Below are 20,913 nucleotides of genomic sequence, written 5' to 3'. Positions count from 1 at the left end.
GATGATGGATGGATAGAGAGGTAAGATGGACTCGGTGCTCCGAAGACACTGCAGGACGTCCTCAATACTCCGTCGATGGTGTAGCAGAGCTATTGAATCGGGATAGGCTTGGCGTGTGGGGGAATTTAACCGAGGCCGAGTGATATTGTCCGAGGCGGTGGAGTGCAAGCAACCATGGTTGTGTGGGTAGCTATTCAAGATTTTGTGGTAAAGCTACCAAAATCGAGAAAAGTGAGACTGTAGTTAGCAGGAGGAAATGGAGTCAATGCTGCATATTTATATGATTGATGGTGTGATGGTGATGGTTAAAGGTAAGTGGTACAAGAAGGAGAATTGTCTCCGATTGAACAGATAGTAATTACCCCAACTCCTCGTGAGGGGAAGACCAACCTCAGCCCATCCATGATTTTCCCTCGATACTAAAACAGTTCACCGGGGCGAGCGGGACGGGCTCATCATTTGTGGTGCGATCTGTCAAGGAGGGAGTCCACGCTCTCCGTGATGATGACATTGACAACTCATTCAGTGGTGTTCATTGTTGTGTCGGATAGTAATCAATCAACTAGTAGAGATAGACAATCGCATTCAGATGTCATTGATGAAATAGATATACTACATCCATGCTACTCCGTACATCCGAGAGATATGTGCAGCGTACTTGCTTTCTGCAGCTGCCAAATCAATAATGTAATGTTCCATGCAAACCAGCCAAACAAGCAACCAAGTCAGCTGCTGGCGATGCGGAGGACGTGGCCAATCCGAGGCCTCCCGCGTCTCTCCCCGGAAACTCCCTACTGTGCTAACCAGACTAGTCCCAAGTCAGTTTCCAGTGACTCAAAAAATAAAATAACTATCGCCGACCTCGTCTCTCCCGCTTGTCTCCTCCCCCGATTCCAGCCTTCCCTTCAAGTACTGCTTGCCAGCTCCTTGGACCCTCCCCGTCCTTTTCTTCCTGATCATCTCCCTCCCTGGTCTCTTGGAGTGCTTGCTCGTTTCCTCCTTTTCTTTCCTCTCTTCTCTTGTCCAATCCTCCTCCATAAACCATGTTGTCCACCCTCAGAATCGCCAGCCGTAAGGCTGCTACCCGTGACGCTAGTGTGCGCACCGTTATTGTCGGCGCCAGACACGCCTCCGCCTGGTCCAACGTGCCTCAGGGTCCTCCCGTAAGATCTCCAATACATCCCAATTGCTGTTGTGATGCCATTGCTGATTCATTGGCTCTGTAGGATGCCATCCTGGGTATCACCGAGGCCTACAAGGCCGACACCTTCCAGGAGAAGATCAACCTGGGTGTCGGTGCTTACCGTAAGCATCACCCTGTTTCAGTTTAACTATCCAAGCATACCATCGTTCGATTACGCCAAACAACCAACCTCCAACCGTTCAGTTGTCTGACAATCCATTGCGATCAAACAGGTGATGACAAGGGCAAGCCCTACGTCCTGCCTTCCGTCCGTGCTGCGGAGGACAAGGTTGTCGCCTCCGGCTACGACAAGGAATACGCCGGTATCACCGGTATCCCTGCCTTCACCAAGGCTGCTGCTGAGCTGGCCTACGGTTCTGACTCCGCCGTCCTCAAGGAGGACCGTCTCGTCATCACCCAGACCATCTCCGGTACCGGTGCTCTGAGAATCGGTGGTGCTTTCCTGCAGCGCTTCTACCCTCACGCGAAGAAGGTCTACCTTCCCACCCCCAGCTGGGCCAACCACGCCGCTGTCTTCAAGGACTCCGGTCTGGAGGTCGGACAGTACCGCTACTACAACAAGGACACCATTGGCCTCGACTTCGAGGGTCTGCTGGCCGACATCAAGGCTGCTCCCGAGAACAGCATCATCCTTCTCCACGCCTGCGCTCACAACCCCACCGGTGTCGACCCCACCCAGGACCAATGGCGCCAGATCAGCGACGTCATGAAGCAGAAGGGTCACTTTGCCTTCTTCGACATGGCCTACCAGGGCTTTGCCAGTGGTAACGCTGACCAGGATGCCTTTGCTCCCCGTCACTTCGTGAAGGAGGGTCACAACATTGCTCTCTGCCAGAGTTTCGCCAAGAACATGGTAAGCTGATAACCAGACTTGGTGTATGATTCAGTATTAAGTGATATATAGGGTCTGTACGGCGAGCGTGTCGGTGCCTTCTCCCTCGTCTGCGAGTCCGCCGAGGAGAAGAAGCGTGTGGATTCTCAGATCAAGATCCTCATCCGTCCCTTCTACTCCAACCCTCCCATCCACGGTGCCCGCATCGCCTCGACCATCATGAACGACGCCAAGCTCAACGAGCAGTGGCTGGGTGAGGTCAAGGGCATGGCCGACCGCATCATTGAGATGCGCGCTCTCCTCCGCAAGAACCTGGAGGAGCTTGGCAGCAAGCACGACTGGTCTCACATCACCAGCCAGGTAAGATTCGGGAACCATGGTTGATATGAGTAATTACTGACATGCGACAGATCGGCATGTTCGCCTACACTGGTCTCAAGCCCGAGCAGATGGACGCTCTGGCCAAGGAGGTAAGCAGCCTTCAATCCGTGTATCTCTTCTTCACACTAATCTGTCCAGCACTCCGTCTACGCCACCAAGGACGGCCGTATCTCCGTGGCCGGTATCACCAGCGGCAACGTCAAGCGTCTCGCCGAGTCCATCTACAAGATCACCGGTTAAATGAGCAGCCAGGGAGGGGACCATTTGCTCATAAAAAACGTAGATCAGGGATTGGCGTCCCGTTGTACTGATATCCATGTGTGACATTAGCATATCTAAGTATCTAAGCAAGTTTCAACGATTTGGATGACATTATTGCTGTCCAGCATGACTCGTAATCATTGCAATTGACTTTCACCCAACGATGCTAAGTACTTTAGGCCTAGACCATTCACATCCATCACATCCGGACCCTCCGAAACCACAGGTCACATAGTACCGAGCCGGCAGGCAAACCCACATACATACATACATACATACTTTTCCGCACAGGATCTGTCGCCACACCAACGCAACGCACCGCACGAGTCGGGCGAGACATGTAGCGGTGTAGATAGTAGATAGCCCAGATCAGATCTTGCTGTGCTTCCCAGCCACCACGAGTGAAGCAAGCAGGAAAGGTACTAACTAATGTATGAGTTGGCCTTCTTCTCATGAGAGCCATAGAAGAAAAAAAGATTCGATCTATCAGGAGTACGATGCCTAATTGGTATAGAGACATGAAATGCCGCGTTACTGCTACATACATTACAGTAGTTTGAATTTATTTCCTGAGGCTGGGAGGGGATTGGATTGGATTGTGCCTTATAACAATTAGCTACTACTAGTTAGTACAGCGTAGAGTGATAACTAAGTAAGTAAGAAAAGAGCCCCTGAGTCATAAAATATCATGTCATATCATATAAGGCACCTTCCTTCGGGCACAGTCATCCGAGATCAGTAGACGAAGTCAGTTATGTATGGGTAGATTGCCTGGTTTTCTGCAATCTTTTTGGATCGAATTTGGATACCTCTCTCTCTCTCTTGCTCGTATGATTTATCGGTGTTTGCCTTGATAATAACTATAGTAACCCTTAATTATCTAGTATACTGTATCTTTCATTATTCTTCTCTCATAAGGTACACCATACGTATGTATGTATGTATCTTGGGTATGGGTGATTGAAGTAAAGTGGGCCCGGGTTACCGGTCTTTATACTATATCGATCGTTAGCTTCCTCTCTCTCTCTCCACTCCGAGTTAACTTAAGTCCTGGGGGTATGGGATGATGATGATGATTGCTAGGGTAACTGTTCTTTTTCTTTTAGCTTACTTTTGTTTTGATTGGATTTATTGTTCTGGTAGATGAATATTTTGAATGATACCCTGATTGTTTGACTGACTGAATGACTGACTGGTTAAAATAATTTCACTATTCATTCCATTGCGACTGCGTTATGTATATTAGTTACTCCTATGTAAGAGATGGTTGGATCTGTGTAGATAGGTAGAAGTAATACATACCAGCTTAGCGCGGCTGTATCGCTTATTGCTTCACAATTGATGACTCTACTTTCTTTTTTTTTTTTCTGTGGTTTTCTACAGTTAGTACCTCAGTAAGTGGTTGTTTGCTTCATTGCTTGTTTGTGGCGGTGATGGTAAAGGAATGACCGAAACTAATCAACTAGCCTAATAATAATAATAATAATTTACCCTAGTAGTTAGTTAGTAACTCCGTACGTAGTTAGGTATGAATGAATGCCCTGCCAGGCTGAGCAGCGCTGCTCAGCCTCATTTTCGTTTCCCTTCTTTACTTAGGTAGGTAGAGGTGTGGCTATGTAAGACATTGCAGATCTATTTCTTCTATTAACTATCTACTGTCTGCTTTTTTTTCGAGTTGCTAACTAACTAACTAGCTAGCTAGCTAACTAAATAACTGATTATGGGGTAAATTGCACTGCACTGCACTGCAGTTTAGCCCTTCTTCAATACTACTACTACTACCACTGCAGTACCCCGACTATGCTTAGTATTTATTTATTTATAGAACATTATACTCAGGCTACTCCAGTTCGCTGTTTGTTCGCTAATAACAGTTCCGTCCCACGGCACAACACCCCCCTCCTAAAATAGATTAATAGTAAGGATCATCAATGTTCATCGGCTATCCCGGTAAGAGTCATCCGGATCAACGAACGCATGTAGTAGAGCGGTTTTGGCTTATGGAGTAGGGGAGGGAAGGTAGGATTCTCTTTTCAATGTATGTATGAGGGGGTGTGATGATGATGATGATGATGATGATGAGACAGGGGTAAAGCAAACCAGGAGGGTCCTGGCACGTTTCAGCTGGATCACTAGTAGTCTACTTTTAACTATGTATGGTTGGTTTAGTTGGCTGACTCGAGAGAGCTTGGGCATTGGGGGGTGTTTTGTTTCACTGCAGATGACTACAGAAAGAAAGAAGTCGAGGGAGATAGTCAGTTAGGAGCTTGCTTACTGACTACTTTAGTATGTAACTTGGGTAGAGATAAGTTAACTAAACTTTGTATCTTAGGGGAAAGGGGTAAAGATAGGTAGATTACAATAGTCAGTTAGTTGGATAACTAACTACTAATTAGTTTCGAGGGTGGGTGTGGATATAGGTGTGGATGTGTGGGGAATGAATCGAGTTCGAGTCTTGTCTTGTCTTGTCTTGTTGTTTTTTGATCCCTTTTTATTTCCTTCACTTTATTCATAGTAATTCTGGACTTTATTGCCTAGAACCGAATGTGATATATTTATTATGAGGGACTCTGCTTACTTGATACATAAGTCAACTAGCTAACTAGCTAGTTAGCACAGTTATTCTTAGTACTGGTAAGCACAGCAACCTGGTAACTAACTAACTAGCTACTAGGTAGGGTGTAGTATGTGATGCTGTGTCGATGATGTGCTGGCAATGGCTGGCTCCATTGTCAGTCCTGTAATATATGTATTGTAAGTTATTATGGTGGTAGTGTGATGAAATACACATACCGTATTCATTGTGTCCGTTTGCTTTCCCTTCCCCTCGCATGAAATCAGGCCCACCAATGATCAATTTCCCAGCCAGCCATCATCCCTCCAGCATTTCCCGTTCGGGCGGGAACTTTCACAATGGATCTGAACTTACACAGTCAAGCCCACCGTGTATGCCTATTCCAGTAGGCTGGGAAGGATGGAAAGGGAAAATGAAGCTCGGTTACTTACTTAGTCATGTTTGGGGGTTGCATTCCTGATGATGGGGTTGGATGCATCATGCTGAGTGACGGTGTCATTCTTTCCTTTTTTAGGTTGTTATACCTATATTACTTTAGACATACTAGCCAGCTAACTACTAGATTATATCATGGGAAAATATCTGAATCATGAGGGGATAGCAGTTTACTGTTGCTTGAAGGTGTTCAGATAACCTATTACGTCACCGACAGCCAGAACAAAAAAACAGGTGTAAAGAGTAAGTCAGAGAGGGAAATAGGAATGATGAGGGCAAGCCACAGCAGCTGCATGCTACTGCTGCTGCTGCTTCTCTGACTAGTGTGTCTGCTACGCCTCGTAGTAACTCCGACAGAGTAATGCAGGGCCCATTCCCTGTGATGGTCTAAGCGGCAGTGGCAAATGCTGGACACTTACTGACTGTCACAGAGTGTATATACTTACTTGGTTCATTCAATGGAGGTGATAGTACTACTCCATTCTGGTTAGTAGTCAGTAGTGCTTCCTGCCTTACTGCAAGGTCATCCTATTGTATCGATTTGTCTATGACTCGACGTCGAGGCGACCTTCAGTTTCCACTTCCACATCCACTCGCCGGGGCTCAAAACACGTGGAAACGCCTCGCCAATCATCAACACGAGTTCAGGCTGCCCGGTTGCCCAGCGTGCGCAGGCGTGTGTATACTAAGTACGTAGTAGGAAATACTCGAATACACATCGACCTTACCTAACATGCATGACACTGAATGCCCAAGTCATGCTGATGCAGTCGTTTGTCTACAGGGTGTTAGTTGCGCCCGTCTTGAGCTGCTGGCGCGGTAGATAGTAGTTACTTTCCATTTCCTGTCAATTGATGTATGTAACTTGACTCTTCCCTGATCGCTCGACGTCTGAACTCTGAAAGGTCCTGTGCGCATTCTTTCCCCACCTTTTCAATGTACCGGCCCTACAGGAACCTGGTCAGGATGAGCCTTGCTTAACTGGACTATCGCCTTTCTGTCGATACACGAATCCCAGGACGAGAAACGGTGACGGAAATAACACCCGATCGGGGAGGGTGCAAGATAGCCTCGAGAGAAAGCAATGAAGCGATTGATGAGCGAACACCGGGTTGATCAAAGCCCATAGTGGATGCCTTGTATGCATTATGTTCAGACACTAGAGTCGAAGAAAGAAACTCTTGAAGAAAAGAGAGCTGACCGTTCACCCCTTCATTACTGAACTGGAATGATCACAGGGCGGTCCATCCTTTTCTGGGAAGCCGGGGACCAATTATTCCCTCTAGATGAAACCTTTTTCTTTCCTTTTTCTCGTTTCCATTCTCCCCTGCCCTGATCCCACCCCCCTCTCCCATGTACTGACTAACGGACGGACATCGTACTTAAATCTTCATCAGCAGGAGAGATCTTCTTAGCCAATAGATCCCTCCCCAGTGGGAGGATCATCTGGTTGGTTTGTTTCGGTTAGAACCTCGGCCGGACTGTAACCTGGAGTTGGGATTTGATGTCCATCCTCATCATCATCCACCCATCATACTCCGTTATTGATTTTCAATCTCCGCGATCTCTCCATGTCCTGCGACCTTATGATTAATTCCGGCGCTTGAATTTCTCCTTCCATTCGGCACCTTTAGTAGAGCAATAGTTCAATCGGGGTAACGATAGATAAAATAAAATAAAATAAAAGGAGCAGTCCGATTGTGACCACTTCTACCTCCCCGTGACCTACCAGCTTATCCAACCCCGACTAGGAAACTCGTGTGGTTTCTGGGCTGTCTGAGATTGGACCATCACCTCCCGATTTGTGCTGCCCGTACCTCTGTATTAAGTTTGGCCTGCACGAGAGCAAGTGCCTGTCCATGCAGGTTTACCATCTTGCATTCTTTTCTTTTTTTCCTCTTGTGTTATCTTTGTTTTTGACTTTTCTTTTTTTTTTTTTTTTTTTTTTTTTCCCCTTCTCCTGGCGGTGCGGGATGTCGCGCGGGTTTACCAACCGGTAATCTGGGAACCACCCTTCCTGCTTCCCTCCTCCCTCCTCTTTTTTTTTCCCCTACGGGAATTCCCCCTTCCCCTTCCGATCATCCGCCGGAAATAAGAAAGGGTCGAGGCTGGTCGGCGGGTGATCTGCCGTCAAGCTGAACCAGTGGCTCAGCTTTTCAGTTTCATTACTGGGTCAAGCAGCGATCCGGTGACAACGCCGGTACCTGGTATTGTCTGAATCATGGGATGCGAGAAACCGTTCGGATGACTGGTAAAGTGTAATCCAAGCAAGGCACACACTCTCTTTTCCTTGTGATATCTGATCTCATAGCATCTCTTCCATTTAGTTAGTACATCAGTAGACTGACACTCTTTTCCAGTTCTAAACTCTGGTATTGGTCATCTGCCCGACCATACATCTCTTGCTCTATCTTTTGATTGATTCATTCAATTCTTCTAAAATTCCAGTACCACCTTACTGTCCATTCACTGCCGAACGTGTATTAAACCTGCTTAGGAATCTGCTTCCCTTTCAGTCAGCAGCCAGCCAACAAGGTATTGTTAAGTTAATTAAATTACCGGCCGCGACTCTTCAGAAAATAGTGCGACTCGACATTAAACTTTGGGACACTTTCTGACTGACGTCCTTTCTCGTCTTTGATTTATTCTATATCCGGTGCCGAATCATATTGTCCAAAAACAAGGATTAAAAAAAATTATCCATGGATTCTTGAACTGTTGGCTGCTGTTGCTGCTGCAGCAACCACCCCCCATGATGAGGCTCACCCTCCAGTGTTATTTGGCTAGTGAGTTAGCCAGGAGAAAACGACCCGATCAAGGCAGGCAGCAGGAGACGATAGGAGTGGTTCCAGATGGATCAATGGCCGATGTGACCCATTCTTGTCATCAGTGGGTGGTGGGGACACTGGGTGGCAGAGGCATGGCCATGGCGTAAGAAAGTAGCTAGACTCCCAGCTAACTCACTCACTAACTGACTAGTGAGCTACAGTAAAGGGTGGTCGAACAAGTAGTTCCCGTTTTGTACCACCACCACCTAGAATGGAGTCAGTCCGTCGTACAACCTGAACAGAAGAATTACGACACACACACACACCTCCGGGTAAAAATTACCGGGCCCGTAATCGGACCCAAACCCAGGCATCATTTCATTCATCCATGACCTAGTTAGCCTTGGACCTTTTGCTGCCTTTCACAGGCACGAATGCGAGACAAGCAAAAAGGGTTCGTAAAGAAATCTATTATAGAGTGAAACCCGCTGTCATGCCATTATACTTGAGACATTCAAAAAAAGAAACACAAGGGTATCTAGGGAATAATATATTTAGGACTATAGTCAAATCAAATAGATGCTAGAGTCTTCCCCTTGTCACTTTGAATGCATCCCGGGCTTCCCTCGGATCGATCGCTGGTAGGGATCAATTGTTCCAGAAGAAACCGCCTTTCATCCATCAAACGCCCCCGGGGAGTTGTAATCGAGATACATACACCATACACCACACCTCACCTCAACAACACCCCCGGTAAGTCTGCGTAATACGCAAACCCGCTCCATTTTCATCCCATGCCATCCACTTGAGGACCCCGTCAAGGATCAGACTACCTCCCTTAGAAAGTCTTTAGCACCGACACCTGGTCCTTGAGAAGTAGAGTTGGACTCCATACTGTCGGCCGTCTGCCAGACTAGTGGCCGTACTATCTTTCTTTCTCTTTTCCCTTTCCTAATATTATTCGTGTATCTTCTTTGGTTATTCTTCCGGCAAGTCAGATTTATGGTAACTACGATGCCAGGTCGTCAAAGAACAGGGCACCCGCTACCTACCTACCATTCTACCCCATGGTAGATAACTAGTTAGATGCTGTTAGCCTCGGGCTTACTACACACCTTGCATTCGGCTTTGCCACATTTCCTGCCCGCCTTGTTGTTTATTCTATTTTTCTTTTTTGAAACCCCCCTCCCCGCTCCTAAAACTGCTGTTCTTGCAGCCTATCAAACGTATTTTTTTTTCTCTTCTTTCCCTATACCTTGTCGAGTCCTAGGTGCATAGGTACTCTTTTATTACGGTAAAAATAGCGGTGCCGGCGGCGGTGGCCAACTCCGCTCTCTCCGCGGAAGCAGAGAGGCTATTACGGCAGCAGGCAGGTACCGCAGTGGAAAGGGGAAAACAGAAAAAAAGAGCGAAAAAAAGAAAAAGGCTCGGGAGGAGGATGGGGAGGTTAGTTTAGCAGCCGTGAGGATGTTGTCGCAGAAGGTATTTGGGAGAGTCTGCAGGTTAACATAAGTGGTAAATTTAATTAGTGATCCGTATGATGGAGGGCCAGGATTGGGATTCTGCTGGTGTTTTGGCTGGGCTAGTGCCTGCCTAACTAACCCAGGGTGTGATAGCGTCCTCAAAGAAATGAATGTGAAAATAATAATCTTTGGCATTTTTTGTTTTTATTTTTATTTCTGGCTTAGAGGGTCGGGTTGTTCCCTTATTATTATCATTATTCTGGGCCTTATTATTATTATTATAATTATAATTTTCGGGTCATTTGGGTTAGTGAGTTAACCTTTTTTGACACCCTACTTTACAGGACTCTGGAACCAAAACGAGCAAGGTACCCTGAACGATACCATACCGCTCCTCCCCACTCAATACCTCAATACTCACGCCTCTTGGTCTTGTCCCGACTGGCACTCTCCGCTCCAAGGCCGCCTTACACTCGCATCCCCCCGTTCCTTTGGCATCATCTCATCTCATCCTTCCCCTTCCCCTTCCCTCTCTTTCTCTTCCCCTCACCCTCCCCTCTTCCTTCTTCCCTCTCCGTCTCTCTTTCTTTCTCTTCCTCCCACACACCCATTCACCCTCACTCTCCCTCTTCACTCTCCGACACCTTCAAGACCACCCTTCTTGCCATGGGTCTTGTTGGCTTTCACTCTTCGTTTGCTTCCTCTTATGCAGACTTCCTCTCCCTCACTTTCCTGAGTGCCGTTGCTTGATCTTATGGCGTATTGTCTTAACACGCCTTTCCGTGCATTCGGCCGCTGACCTGCAGCTTCCACGCTGCCAACCGTCTGTATTTCGACTCTCGAATCCCTCCCTCCTCCCAATTCCTCGTCTCCGATCGACTCGGACGTTTCTCGCCCTCTTCCTCCCTCCCTCTACCTCGAACTCTCCGAATTTCTCTACATTGTCCCTCTGCAACCTACCTCATGCCGGCTCTCGAGGTCCCCGAGTCCGGGTTGTCTCTCTGCCGAGACAACCACGGCAATGATGCTACCACCAAGCCCGTTCAGATTATGCGGCTGAATCTAGCTCAGGATACTCTTGATGAGCTGATCCAGAGCCTCCGGAACGATCAGACTGCTCGAGTTCGTCTGGGGAAACATGCGACTCTCTACTACGGCTCCAAATCCCAACAATTCCATCCCCTCCCCGAGACGTGTCGATCAGAGCTATATAGCGGCAGCTCTACGGACAAGGAAAACCTATATTTCAGCGGGGTGTTGAGCCATAGCTTGGAGGTCCAGAAGGCGAAGGAGGATACCGCGAGTGCCGATAAGGCATTGGCCGATTTGGAGCAAAGCCTGAATGCCTTTGAAAGAGGAAAAGAGTCGAAGAAGACCGCTATAATCACAAGCCTTGATGAAGTGAGGGCTTTGCGGGCAGGCGACAGACATGGCACTGGAAAACAGACTGCTCGTCTGGGTCGTGCTCCGGCAAGCAAGGTGGAGCTGGAAAAGGATCGACTGCTTAATGCCAATCGCTCCGTTTCCTCGAGCCCGGCTCTGGGAGTTGCTCGATCACCTGCATCTATACCTCCGCTTACACCTACCTCCGCTCCGCTTTCTCAAAACAAAGATCGCATTCGCCTTGAAGCTCTCAAAGTCCCCTTCATTCACCTTCTCGCCGTCCGGGCAGTTTCCGCCAAATTCCTCGCGCGACAAACCCGCGCGTCCCTCGAAGACTGCGAGACTCTGGCTCGGAAATACGGCATCGAAAACCGAATCAATCCGGAGAAGTTCGATCTCAAAGATAAGACCTATCGGGAGCTTGATGTGTGGAAATTTCCCTATCCCTCCCAGGAAGATCGGCAGGAGGCAATTGAGAATGCCATCTCTGCATTCGATCGCCTGCGAATTTCCCGGTCCGACAAGCTCTGGCAGATGCTTCTTCCCAAGGAAGAACGCGGAAAGGGCAAGTGCTTATCGCGCCTGGACTTGCGGACGGGCCCCATCAAGAAAGCTGCGACACCTCGGATACAAGTACAAACATCTGATGACAATAGCAAGGACGGTTACACTACGGGTCAGGAGACCGACAAGGCTAGTGGGAATGGTCTAACACCAAGGACGGGTGAGCCGACGTCAGCTCCCAGATCTGGGACGGTCGCGCAGAAGAAACGGCCCGGCGACAAGGATACCGGTGCGAAACGGACTGCCGCAAAGACCAAGGTTGCGGGTAACAGTACCTTGACGGGACGCGTCACCAAGAAGGCGGAGCGGAAGACGACCGCGAAACAACCAGAGGGCAAGTTCAAGTCGGCGGAATTCGTTCATGACTCGGATGAGGACGACACCGACCTGCCAGATGCATCGTCAACTGAGAAGCCACAGCCTGCAAAGGCAAAGGCTGAACCTAAGCCGCAGACTAAACTGCAGAAGCCCAGCCCTCCCAGGGAACCCTCTCATGCGCCTACCCCGAAGGTGGAGCAACCAGAAGCTACACCTAAATCGGAGCCGATCGACCAAGCGTCACATCGGCCTATGGCAGCAAAGAGGCCTCCTTCCTCGCGACCTCCTGCGCAAAAGTCCCCTCAGAAGTCCCCTCAAAAACCGTCGCCCCTCGGGTCCTCGCCCCCCACCAACGCCTCTGATATCCAAAATCGCAGTCGTTCTTCAAGCCAAAACAATTCTTCAAGTTCCTCGTCATCATCGCCCCTCATAACCCAGGTCAACAAGCCCAGGCCTGTTGCGAGCGCCCCCACTGTGAGAAAAGTGGTCAAGACCAACGGTGTATCCAGACCAGCTACCGTGACCAATCCCCTGAAGCGCAAGGCGGAACTTGAGCGGCCTGCAGCGCTAGCTCAAGTTCCCGGACGTATTGCGGGGGATCTGGAACACAAACGGCGGCGAGCCGTGAGCACGTCCAGTGGCAGTACTGGGAGCGCCTCGCCGCCCCTCCGCCGCGAAATTACCATCCAGGAGTTGCACGACAAGTCCAAGAAGTTCAAGCGGTTCTACGCCAAGTACCACGCCTTACATGACGCACTGGCCTCTCAACAAAATCCGTCGCGAGCCGACTTGGAGAAGCTCCAGAGGCAGCACACTAGTCTGCGGCGGATGAAGGAGGAGATATGGGCCGAACATCAGCAGCTCCGAGGTGGGCTCTAACGACAGAACATGGCATTTGCATGAATTTATTCCTTATCTATTTCTCGACCCTTGTTTATTATGGTGTCTGGTCCCGGACATTGACAGAACGGGGTTCCTGTTATTATTCCACGATGTTGCTCCTTTTCGACTACCATTGTGTCTGTTTTGTTTAGCATGACGAAGCCGGATAACAGAAAAAGTGCTTCGAGGCGTTTTATGGGGCCAGGTGGATGTCGTTGATGCTTGATAATTTTCTTTTTTATTTTTCCTTTTCTATCTGGTTAATTTCCTTATCATTTCCTTTGTTGATTGGCATATTATTGCATCTTATCACGCTGACAAAGAGCATGCATGTAATGGGAATGGGTACATATTAGAGGCCGGACTGTCATGGAGGGCAAGAAGCAAGGACGCTGCAAGGAGTCTTCGATAGAGACCAATGAAAGACAAGATTCATACACCATCTTCATTCCTGTCGCCTCCGTTCCTACAGTAAGCAAAAGCTAGTTCAACTGCAATAGCAGGTTAGTAGTAAGAAGTAGACTAGGAATCATGGCCCGACGGAGGCAATTCCCGCACTCTTTTTTTCCCTCATTCTTCCAGTCCGTTCCGATATTCCGCAAAAAGTGCCGTGCAACACGAACCGTCCGTCCGTCGTGCCCCTCATGTGGCTGCTGTCGCTTCTCACTCATTTTCATTGCCCGATTAGGTCCTCGGGTTCAGATTCCAGCCCAATCTGGTCGATAATACCCCGCCATATACCCGATACTACACAAAGAGAGTCATCTACCCTGGCGAAGTGATTTACACTCTATGGTATTCTAAACACTCTTCTATTCACTATCCATTTCATGCAGTTATTAAGTAGTCGAATAACACCTATAGCATTGATCGGTATTACACATGATCAGCATGTCAATCAGTCAATCATCCAGTCCGATCACACCTGAAAATCATCCACACGCACGAAGCAAGTAACATGAACCAATGAGTGAGAGTAGTATTATTATACCCCGGATCATCATCATCACCCACCCATCAATCATCGATACAAGATACTAGCAGGACCTGCCAGGGAAACACTTACCGTGTATAGTTACATATGACAGATACTACTACTAAACCACTTCAGGATCGGAGTTTGAATTGGAGGGGGGAGGAACTGAAAGAAGGAGGGAGGGGGAAAAACACTCCCCTCCCTCCCCTTCTTTCCTTCCTTCCCATCCCTCCACCTCCTCCTCACTACCAAATAAGTAACTTACTCACCCCACTATCGGCACGTGGCTGGAGTGGCCGATTGGTCCCGAATAGGTAGGGATACGCTACATGCTACTAACTGTATACTCGGATACCTTACGGAGGCGGGTATGTATGTATGTATTGGTATGTATTGGTATGTGGGGTATTTTACGAGCGAATGAGTTGGGGTAAGTGGGATGATGTCATTCTCGTAACTTATTCTAGATTGCTACTCGGGGTGGTGATTTTGTTTTACATTTGTTGTGATGGATAATTATGCTGGCTGATTTGCATGGTTATTTGTGGATTGTGGTGGTTGAAGTGTGATTTTGGCTGTGTTTGGAGGTATATATTTGGGTTGTAGTTGGGAGGGGATTGGTGGGTGAGTATTATATGTGAGGATAGGAAGGACTTTCTTTCAGCTTATTTTTTTTATTCATGTTAGTTATTACTAGGCTTGTATTATACAGAACTAAACGAAGAATGGATTTGGTTTATTTGAGTGTATCCAGTTTCTGCTCTCTTGAGTAGATGAGCTCGCTGTCAGTATAGTTGAGTGTTCAGGATAGACACTAAACACTGGTGTGTAAATTACAGGCATTTGCAGAATGTCAATATAAGACCCAGATACCCTTCTATGCTATCTACTAACTGTCTACTACATTCTATCCTTCTGCCTCAATATATACACTCCCTGTCCTACATAGCTCCCGTTCACTCTATATATGGTCTACTGTTCCCGCCATGCCCAATCGGGTCCATCCCAATCGGGTTTACGGCCGGGCCCATTTGCAGGGCGGTGGACAGCGACCAGAGCAGAGCTTGGATACTCAATTGACCTTGAATCTTTCTCCCTCCATCATGCTCTCTTTCCATCCTAATCCCATGGCCTCCATGTCCTTTTCAATGATCCTGTGATGCGACTATTATAACACAACCCCGCCCATTACTCTCAACCCCACCGTGTGGGTGACCACAAACGGCCAATCCCAATCTAGATCTTTCCCCGACCGACCGGATAAGCCAGACACAGCTTGGTGACGTTAATCCGTCCGATTCGACCCTTGCTGTCTGTCGCTTATCAATTGCCGTCCATACTATCACCGCTACAAACTTATCAACCTAAAGAAAAAGCAGTATATTAGCCATGACCCCTGCCAGAGGGCGTGGCCCAAGCCAAAGGAGTCCTCATGTCCTGGTGAGCATCCATTTCCCCCCCTGCCTGCCCCCCCTCACTCCGGCGCAATCTATACCGAAAACTTATACTAACCACGCCCATCATCATCCAGGTGACCGACTCCCGAGACCAACAAACCACTCAACCCCGTCGTCGCCGCTCCCCCGCAACCCGTTTCATCACAGTCGACAATGTCCTCCAATACACCTCCGACGTCCCCTCCATGCAGCAGCGCCATCCACCCCAAGGCGGCGTCCGGGCGCGGCCGCGCTCCCGTCTCGCTTCCGCCGCGGGCGGCTTAATCGGTGCTGGCGGAGCGGGCTCCTCCACCGGAGGAAGCAGTGCGGTCAGCACAGCAGCGTCCATGAAGCGACTTGCAGCGCAGCCGCGACTGCCCCCACGTACAACAAAAGTCAGTGAGAAGCTGGTGCTTCTGCCGGAGGCCGGGGACGAATTGCGCGAGGAAGAGGAAGGGGAAGAGGAGGATGAGGAGATGGTGGACGAAGAGTTCGTGCAGAAGATCGCGAAGGATAAGAATCTTGACCCGGATTCGGTGAGGCAGACGTTACTGGCGCAGAAGAAGCTCGATGGGGATTTCGGCGTCGATAATGAGATCGCGCCGTTGTTGGCGGAGGAGGAGGTGATGAAGAGGAGGAAGGTCGCTCCGGAGAAGGCCAAGAGCTATGCGGAGAGGTTGCCGAAGGCGCGGCGCGCGGAGAAATTGGCCAGAGTGACGGCGTATTGTACGGCGCAGGCTTATAAGATGAGCTCGTTGGCGTCGTTTGTGAAGGAGAGGCATGGCGGAAAGACGAAGCTCTATGATGATTGTTTGTATACGGCGTATCATTTGCCGTTGTTGCCTGGGCATGAAGGGTATAGGTTGAGGAGTAGTCCGGTGCTGAAGAAGCCGGGTGGCAAGTCGCTGCTTGACGAGGAGATTGAGCGGAATGAGCTGCGAGATCATCATGAGGATTATATGCCGGAGGCAGAGGAGCATTCGGTGTTTGGGGGGCGTCATGAGCATGGTCCGCACCCGCATGAATCGCATCAAGCTGGTGAAGAGGATCATGCTGGTTCTGGCTCGAGGGAACAGTTTGGTCAAGGTACGGCCCATAGCCAGCCGGGCCCGACTGCTGGCTCAACGGCGTCGTCGAGACTATCATATAATGTGGCGGAGATGTTTGTCTTCAGCTACGGAGTTGTCGTGTTTTGGAATTTCACCGAGAAGCAAGAGAAGGATCTGCTGGCTGATTTGGCGTTTGCGACGTCGTCCGCAACGGGATCCCCTATCCCGCTGGCTACCATGCCATTGCAAGAGGAGGACTTTGAAACAGAGGAGTTCCATTTCGAATATTCGACCGAAATCAAACGCCCACGTGTCTACAACGACATGATCACTCTGCGCAGTGGCGACCACATGATCAAGCTAGCTATCAGTCATGGCATCGCTCAAAGTACCAAGCTCTGCTTCTTTGAGGAAGTTATGGCTCGCCAGATGGCCGAGGCCAAGGACGTCCCTCGCCGACTCGCCATGACCGGCAACTTAGGAATGAAGCGAGACGAAGTATTCCGGATCCTGGGTAGTCTGTTCAAGAGTCGGGTGGAAGTGAACCTCTGTAAGTGACACCCTCGAACCATAAGCTGGATAACCTTCTAATTCTCACAGCATCCAATATGCTCGACGTCCCCAACTTCTTCTGGGAAAGCGAGCCTACTCTCTACCCACTCTACATTGCCGTTCGGGAATACCTCGAAATCAAGCCCCGAATTCAAGTACTCAACGAACGCTGCCGTGTCTTCCTTGACCTGGCTGAAATTCTCTCCGATTCGATCGCCGACAACAGAACCTCGCGTATGCCATCCCCTATCATGAAATGTATAACCAAACTAACAACCCACAGATCAAACCTGGATCATCATCGTCCTCATCATCATCTCCATCCTCGTCACCACCTCCGAAGTCTTCCTCCGCTTCGGCCTCCTCTCCGCCCGCGAGAACGGTGCATCCTCAACAATCACTACCATCCTCTCCCGAGCCCTCGGACATACTTCGCCCGCACCCGTATGCTCTTGTCCAGCCTCTGCTGTTCCCGGAGTTCCAGCAGGCATGGGAGGAGCATTGAATACCACCGGCTTGCCGTATTGATTACACCATACCCTACATACTTAATACTCACTCACACTTTCTCATTCATCACACCATTACAATTACATTCACAATAGCAGGCCGGCCGGATCACACCACCGAGTAACCTCATCCCTTTTACCGTCTGTCCCATACAGCAACTCGTATAAGCATACACAATCCACATACTCAATTCATACTTCCACTTTCAAGCGATGTCATCCCCTTCAGTCATTCAATTAAGAGTCAGATTAGCTAAAAAGAGACTGGATATATCCCCTTCATTCACTATACCTATGACAAATCCACTAGTTAATCAATCAACCAACCAACCACAAAACCATACATACCATTCTCCCCAAACTTCTCATCTGAGATTCTATTAAAATAGGCGGTGCTGCGTGGCAGTATTCTATCATAACCTCAGGCAGAGATATCTCCATCTATCTCACGTTGTGCCTAAGGCATCTATGAGCTCATACCCGTCTCGATAGTAGTTAGTTGCTGCCGGAGCCGAGGCGAGGAGGTACGTCATCAACCGGGAAGAACCTTGCTAGTGGGTGTTTCAGGTTAAATGAGCTCTTGAGCTCTAGTTGATGAGGGCTCGGATGTTGGGTAGGAATGAGCAGGTCAATCAGGTGAGAGTATGGAAAGTAGTTCCGAGAGTGTTTTGTTTCCTTTTTTTTTTCCCCTTCCGCTTTCGTGGGTGAAATGAATATCTACTGCAGTGAGTGAATGCATTTCCACAGTAGCGATCGATCGATGTACATTTAGTAGTGTAAGTAGTATACTATGGTAGTAGTAGGTTAAGTCTATCATACATGACAAGGAACAGGTTCATCTACACCTGGGTAATAAATAAAAAAGGGTAAGAGGCCGTTAAAGGGATTATCACACAAAGGAAAATAAGGAAACAACGAATAGAACAACACGATGATGCGGGGGGGTACAAGAGGAAAAAGAATAGGTATAGAACATATGCACAGATGATGACGATGGAATAATAAGCATAAACCAGACCAAGACCCCGAATTCCCAAACCCCATTCCGACCGAGCCATGACACCTTTTCCACCTCTCTATATTTTATGCTTCGTCCTGGTGGTCGTATCGCACATTAGACACAAAAGGAACAACAGAATGGAACAGAGCGGACAACTCGGATCCTGCGCACGCGACAAATCAGCTAGCCCGGACTCCTTCCAGCGCTGGTGACCCACACTGGGAAATGCAAAGATGACGGTATATCAAATATCCAAAAGATGTATGCCATGATGTAGAACACGAGGAATGAACAATGCTGGAACAGACCGATATAACAAAGGAAATAAACAGAAATTAACAAAGGAAATATCTTATATCCGCCTAGCATCTTCAGAGGATACTAGACGTTATGCTAAATGGCGTAGAAGGACAGCAACTCTCCATTAGCGGCCCTGCCGTCTGCTGGAGAGTTTAGTCCACTACCCATATTTAGACCGGAGTCGACCAGGCGCTCTCCATCTTGTGCTTCAGATCATAGCCATCCGGTTCAGTGCTCGTGGGCCGCCGGATGGTCGAGTTGGGGAAGTACATGTGAGGGGGCATGGCGCTCGGATATGCGGGCCCGCTAGTTTCAGGATAGAAGTCGGTTGCCGAGCCAGGCGACGGGATGCTGGCATGCGAAGGAGAAGGCCAACCGAGGCTGGTCATGTGCGGGCTTCCGCTAACGCTATTGGGCCGGTGGTCGTTGTTGGCGGGCGGCTCAAGAGGCTGCGGAGGACCGTATCCCGACGGATGGGAAGTCATCGAGGGACGGGGGTGCGGAGCGCTACCATAACTGGACAAAGATGGGGACGTGGCGGTCGGGGAAGCCCGGGGACTGGCCTGCGTAAAACCGCCGCGAACATGGGGCGGAATCGATCCGTTCGGCATGTAGTAGTCGGAGCGAGGCATATTCAAGGGGGGAAGGTCGCCAGCTGGGGAAATGGGATGGTGTGCCGGAGAGGGAGTGGAATGGACAGAACCGTGATCGGAGAACATGTCGCCAGGCATTCTCGCTCTCTCCTTGTTCTGCCTCAGATTGGCCTCGGTTTCCGCAGCAGCTTCCTCGATTGTGCCCGTGTGGTGGTTCTGGTGGCGTGTCAAGGTGGTGCGGCGAGTGAATGTCTTCTGGCAGTTCGCGTAGGGGCACTTGTAGGGACGCTTCCCAGAGTGGATTCTGCGGTGTCGCGCCAAAGAGGACGAATCACTGAAAGGCTACAAGTCGGTTAGTCCTGCTCGAAAGCCAGCCAAATAGGCATGTACATACCTTGCCACATCTCTCACACATATGAGGCTTCTCTCCAGTGTGGACTCGGGAGTGCACTGTCAGAGCTGAACGTTGAATGAACTGTTTGCCACAGCCGGGCCAGTCACAAGCATGAGGCCTGATACCGGAGTGAATACGTTCTATGCAAGTTAGCTGACTGTTTCCCTACGGGTTCGTGAAGAATGCTTACCGTGCCTTGCAAGGTCACTGCGGCGGGCGAATCCTTTACCGCAAGTACCACAGTGGAAAGTTTTGGGAGGAGGATCCGGCCTCCCTTGAGGGGCACCGGCGTTCGGTATTTGAGCACCACCGGCGTAGGCTCCAGGAACAAAAGGATTCTGCAATAGGGGCAGCCCCGGCCCCGGGTGTGCCTGGTGCGCATAGCGCATATCATGGGCCATGTTCGGCACCTGGCCGAGCGGACCATGAGGGGGGTATGCAAGGACAGCTTGATCACCAGCGTCGGAGACACCAGGTTCCGACTTCATTTTGGGCGATGACGTGTCGAGCCCAGGATTCGGTACCAAATGCTGATGATCAAATTGTCCGTCTGCGGCAACCATGGCGGCAGAACCTTTTCTATTCAAAATAGTTGTGATGTCCATGACCCGACCCCGCGAAGAGCTGAGGGACGGTGGTCAAGGACGGTCGAAAAATTTCACGGTAGCCCGTCTGACGCGTAGCCGCAGAATGACTCCACGGCGCTGATCAAAGGCTGTTGAGTGGCTGAGACAGGTGTCGAGTTAGCTTTACTGGTATAAGGTCAAAACAACTGTGATACCGGCAAACAGCGCGGCCGTGACTTGCATATGGGAGTAACCACTTCCAACAATCAGGCAACACGCTGGCAGAAAGACCGCGACTGCTCCACCAACTCCAGACCGAACACGGTCGAAAGCAAACAGACGTCATGGACGGATGATTTGCCGGGATAAACGGAAAGAAATAATTGTAAAACTCACCTTGCTTTGCGCTACCCGTAGATCAAGGACTGTCTGTCCTGATGAGGTGTGACGTGGGCGAAGATGACCGGGATCA

The 20,913-nt window shown here is 49.4% G+C and overlaps 4 protein-coding genes across 4 annotated transcripts; 3 read left to right on the top strand and 1 right to left on the bottom strand.

The window, feature by feature from the left end:
- Nucleotides 1-1,043: 1,043 nt before the first annotated feature.
- On the top strand, nt 1,044-2,657 carry GOT2 (putative aspartate aminotransferase; the record flags this gene model as incomplete). Its single annotated transcript, XM_041686850.1, has 6 exons — nt 1,044-1,163; nt 1,227-1,305; nt 1,417-2,057; nt 2,109-2,396; nt 2,447-2,506; nt 2,556-2,657. 6 exons carry the CDS (start codon nt 1,044-1,046, stop codon nt 2,655-2,657), a joined length of 1,290 nt encoding a protein of 429 aa, XP_041540793.1.
- Nucleotides 2,658-10,882: 8,225 nt separating this feature from the next.
- AKAW2_30345A (uncharacterized protein) lies at nt 10,883-13,063 on the top strand (the record flags this gene model as incomplete). Its single annotated transcript, XM_041686849.1, has 1 exon — nt 10,883-13,063. One exon carries the CDS (start codon nt 10,883-10,885, stop codon nt 13,061-13,063), a length of 2,181 nt encoding a protein of 726 aa, XP_041540792.1.
- Nucleotides 13,064-15,431: 2,368 nt separating this feature from the next.
- On the top strand, nt 15,432-17,607 carry AKAW2_30344A (RMD1 family protein; the record flags this gene model as incomplete). Its single annotated transcript, XM_041686848.1, has 4 exons — nt 15,432-15,482; nt 15,574-17,077; nt 17,128-17,313; nt 17,363-17,607. The coding sequence occupies 4 exons, from the start codon at nt 15,432-15,434 to the stop codon at nt 17,605-17,607; spliced, it is 1,986 nt and encodes a 661-aa protein (XP_041540791.1).
- A 1,451-nt stretch (nt 17,608-19,058) lies between these two features.
- AKAW2_30343S (putative C2H2 finger domain protein) lies at nt 19,059-20,363 on the bottom strand (the record flags this gene model as incomplete). Its single annotated transcript, XM_041686847.1, has 3 exons — nt 19,059-19,823; nt 19,876-20,015; nt 20,066-20,363. 3 exons carry the CDS (start codon nt 20,361-20,363, stop codon nt 19,059-19,061), a joined length of 1,203 nt encoding a protein of 400 aa, XP_041540790.1.
- Between the last annotated feature and the right edge of the window lie 550 nt (nt 20,364-20,913).

The sequence above is a fragment of the Aspergillus luchuensis genome, chromosome 3 (assembly GCF_016861625.1).
Source record: "Aspergillus luchuensis IFO 4308 DNA, chromosome 3, nearly complete sequence".
Classification (NCBI taxonomy): Eukaryota; Fungi; Ascomycota; class Eurotiomycetes; order Eurotiales; family Aspergillaceae; genus Aspergillus; species Aspergillus luchuensis.
This window is presented reverse-complemented; position numbering and strand designations above follow the sequence as displayed.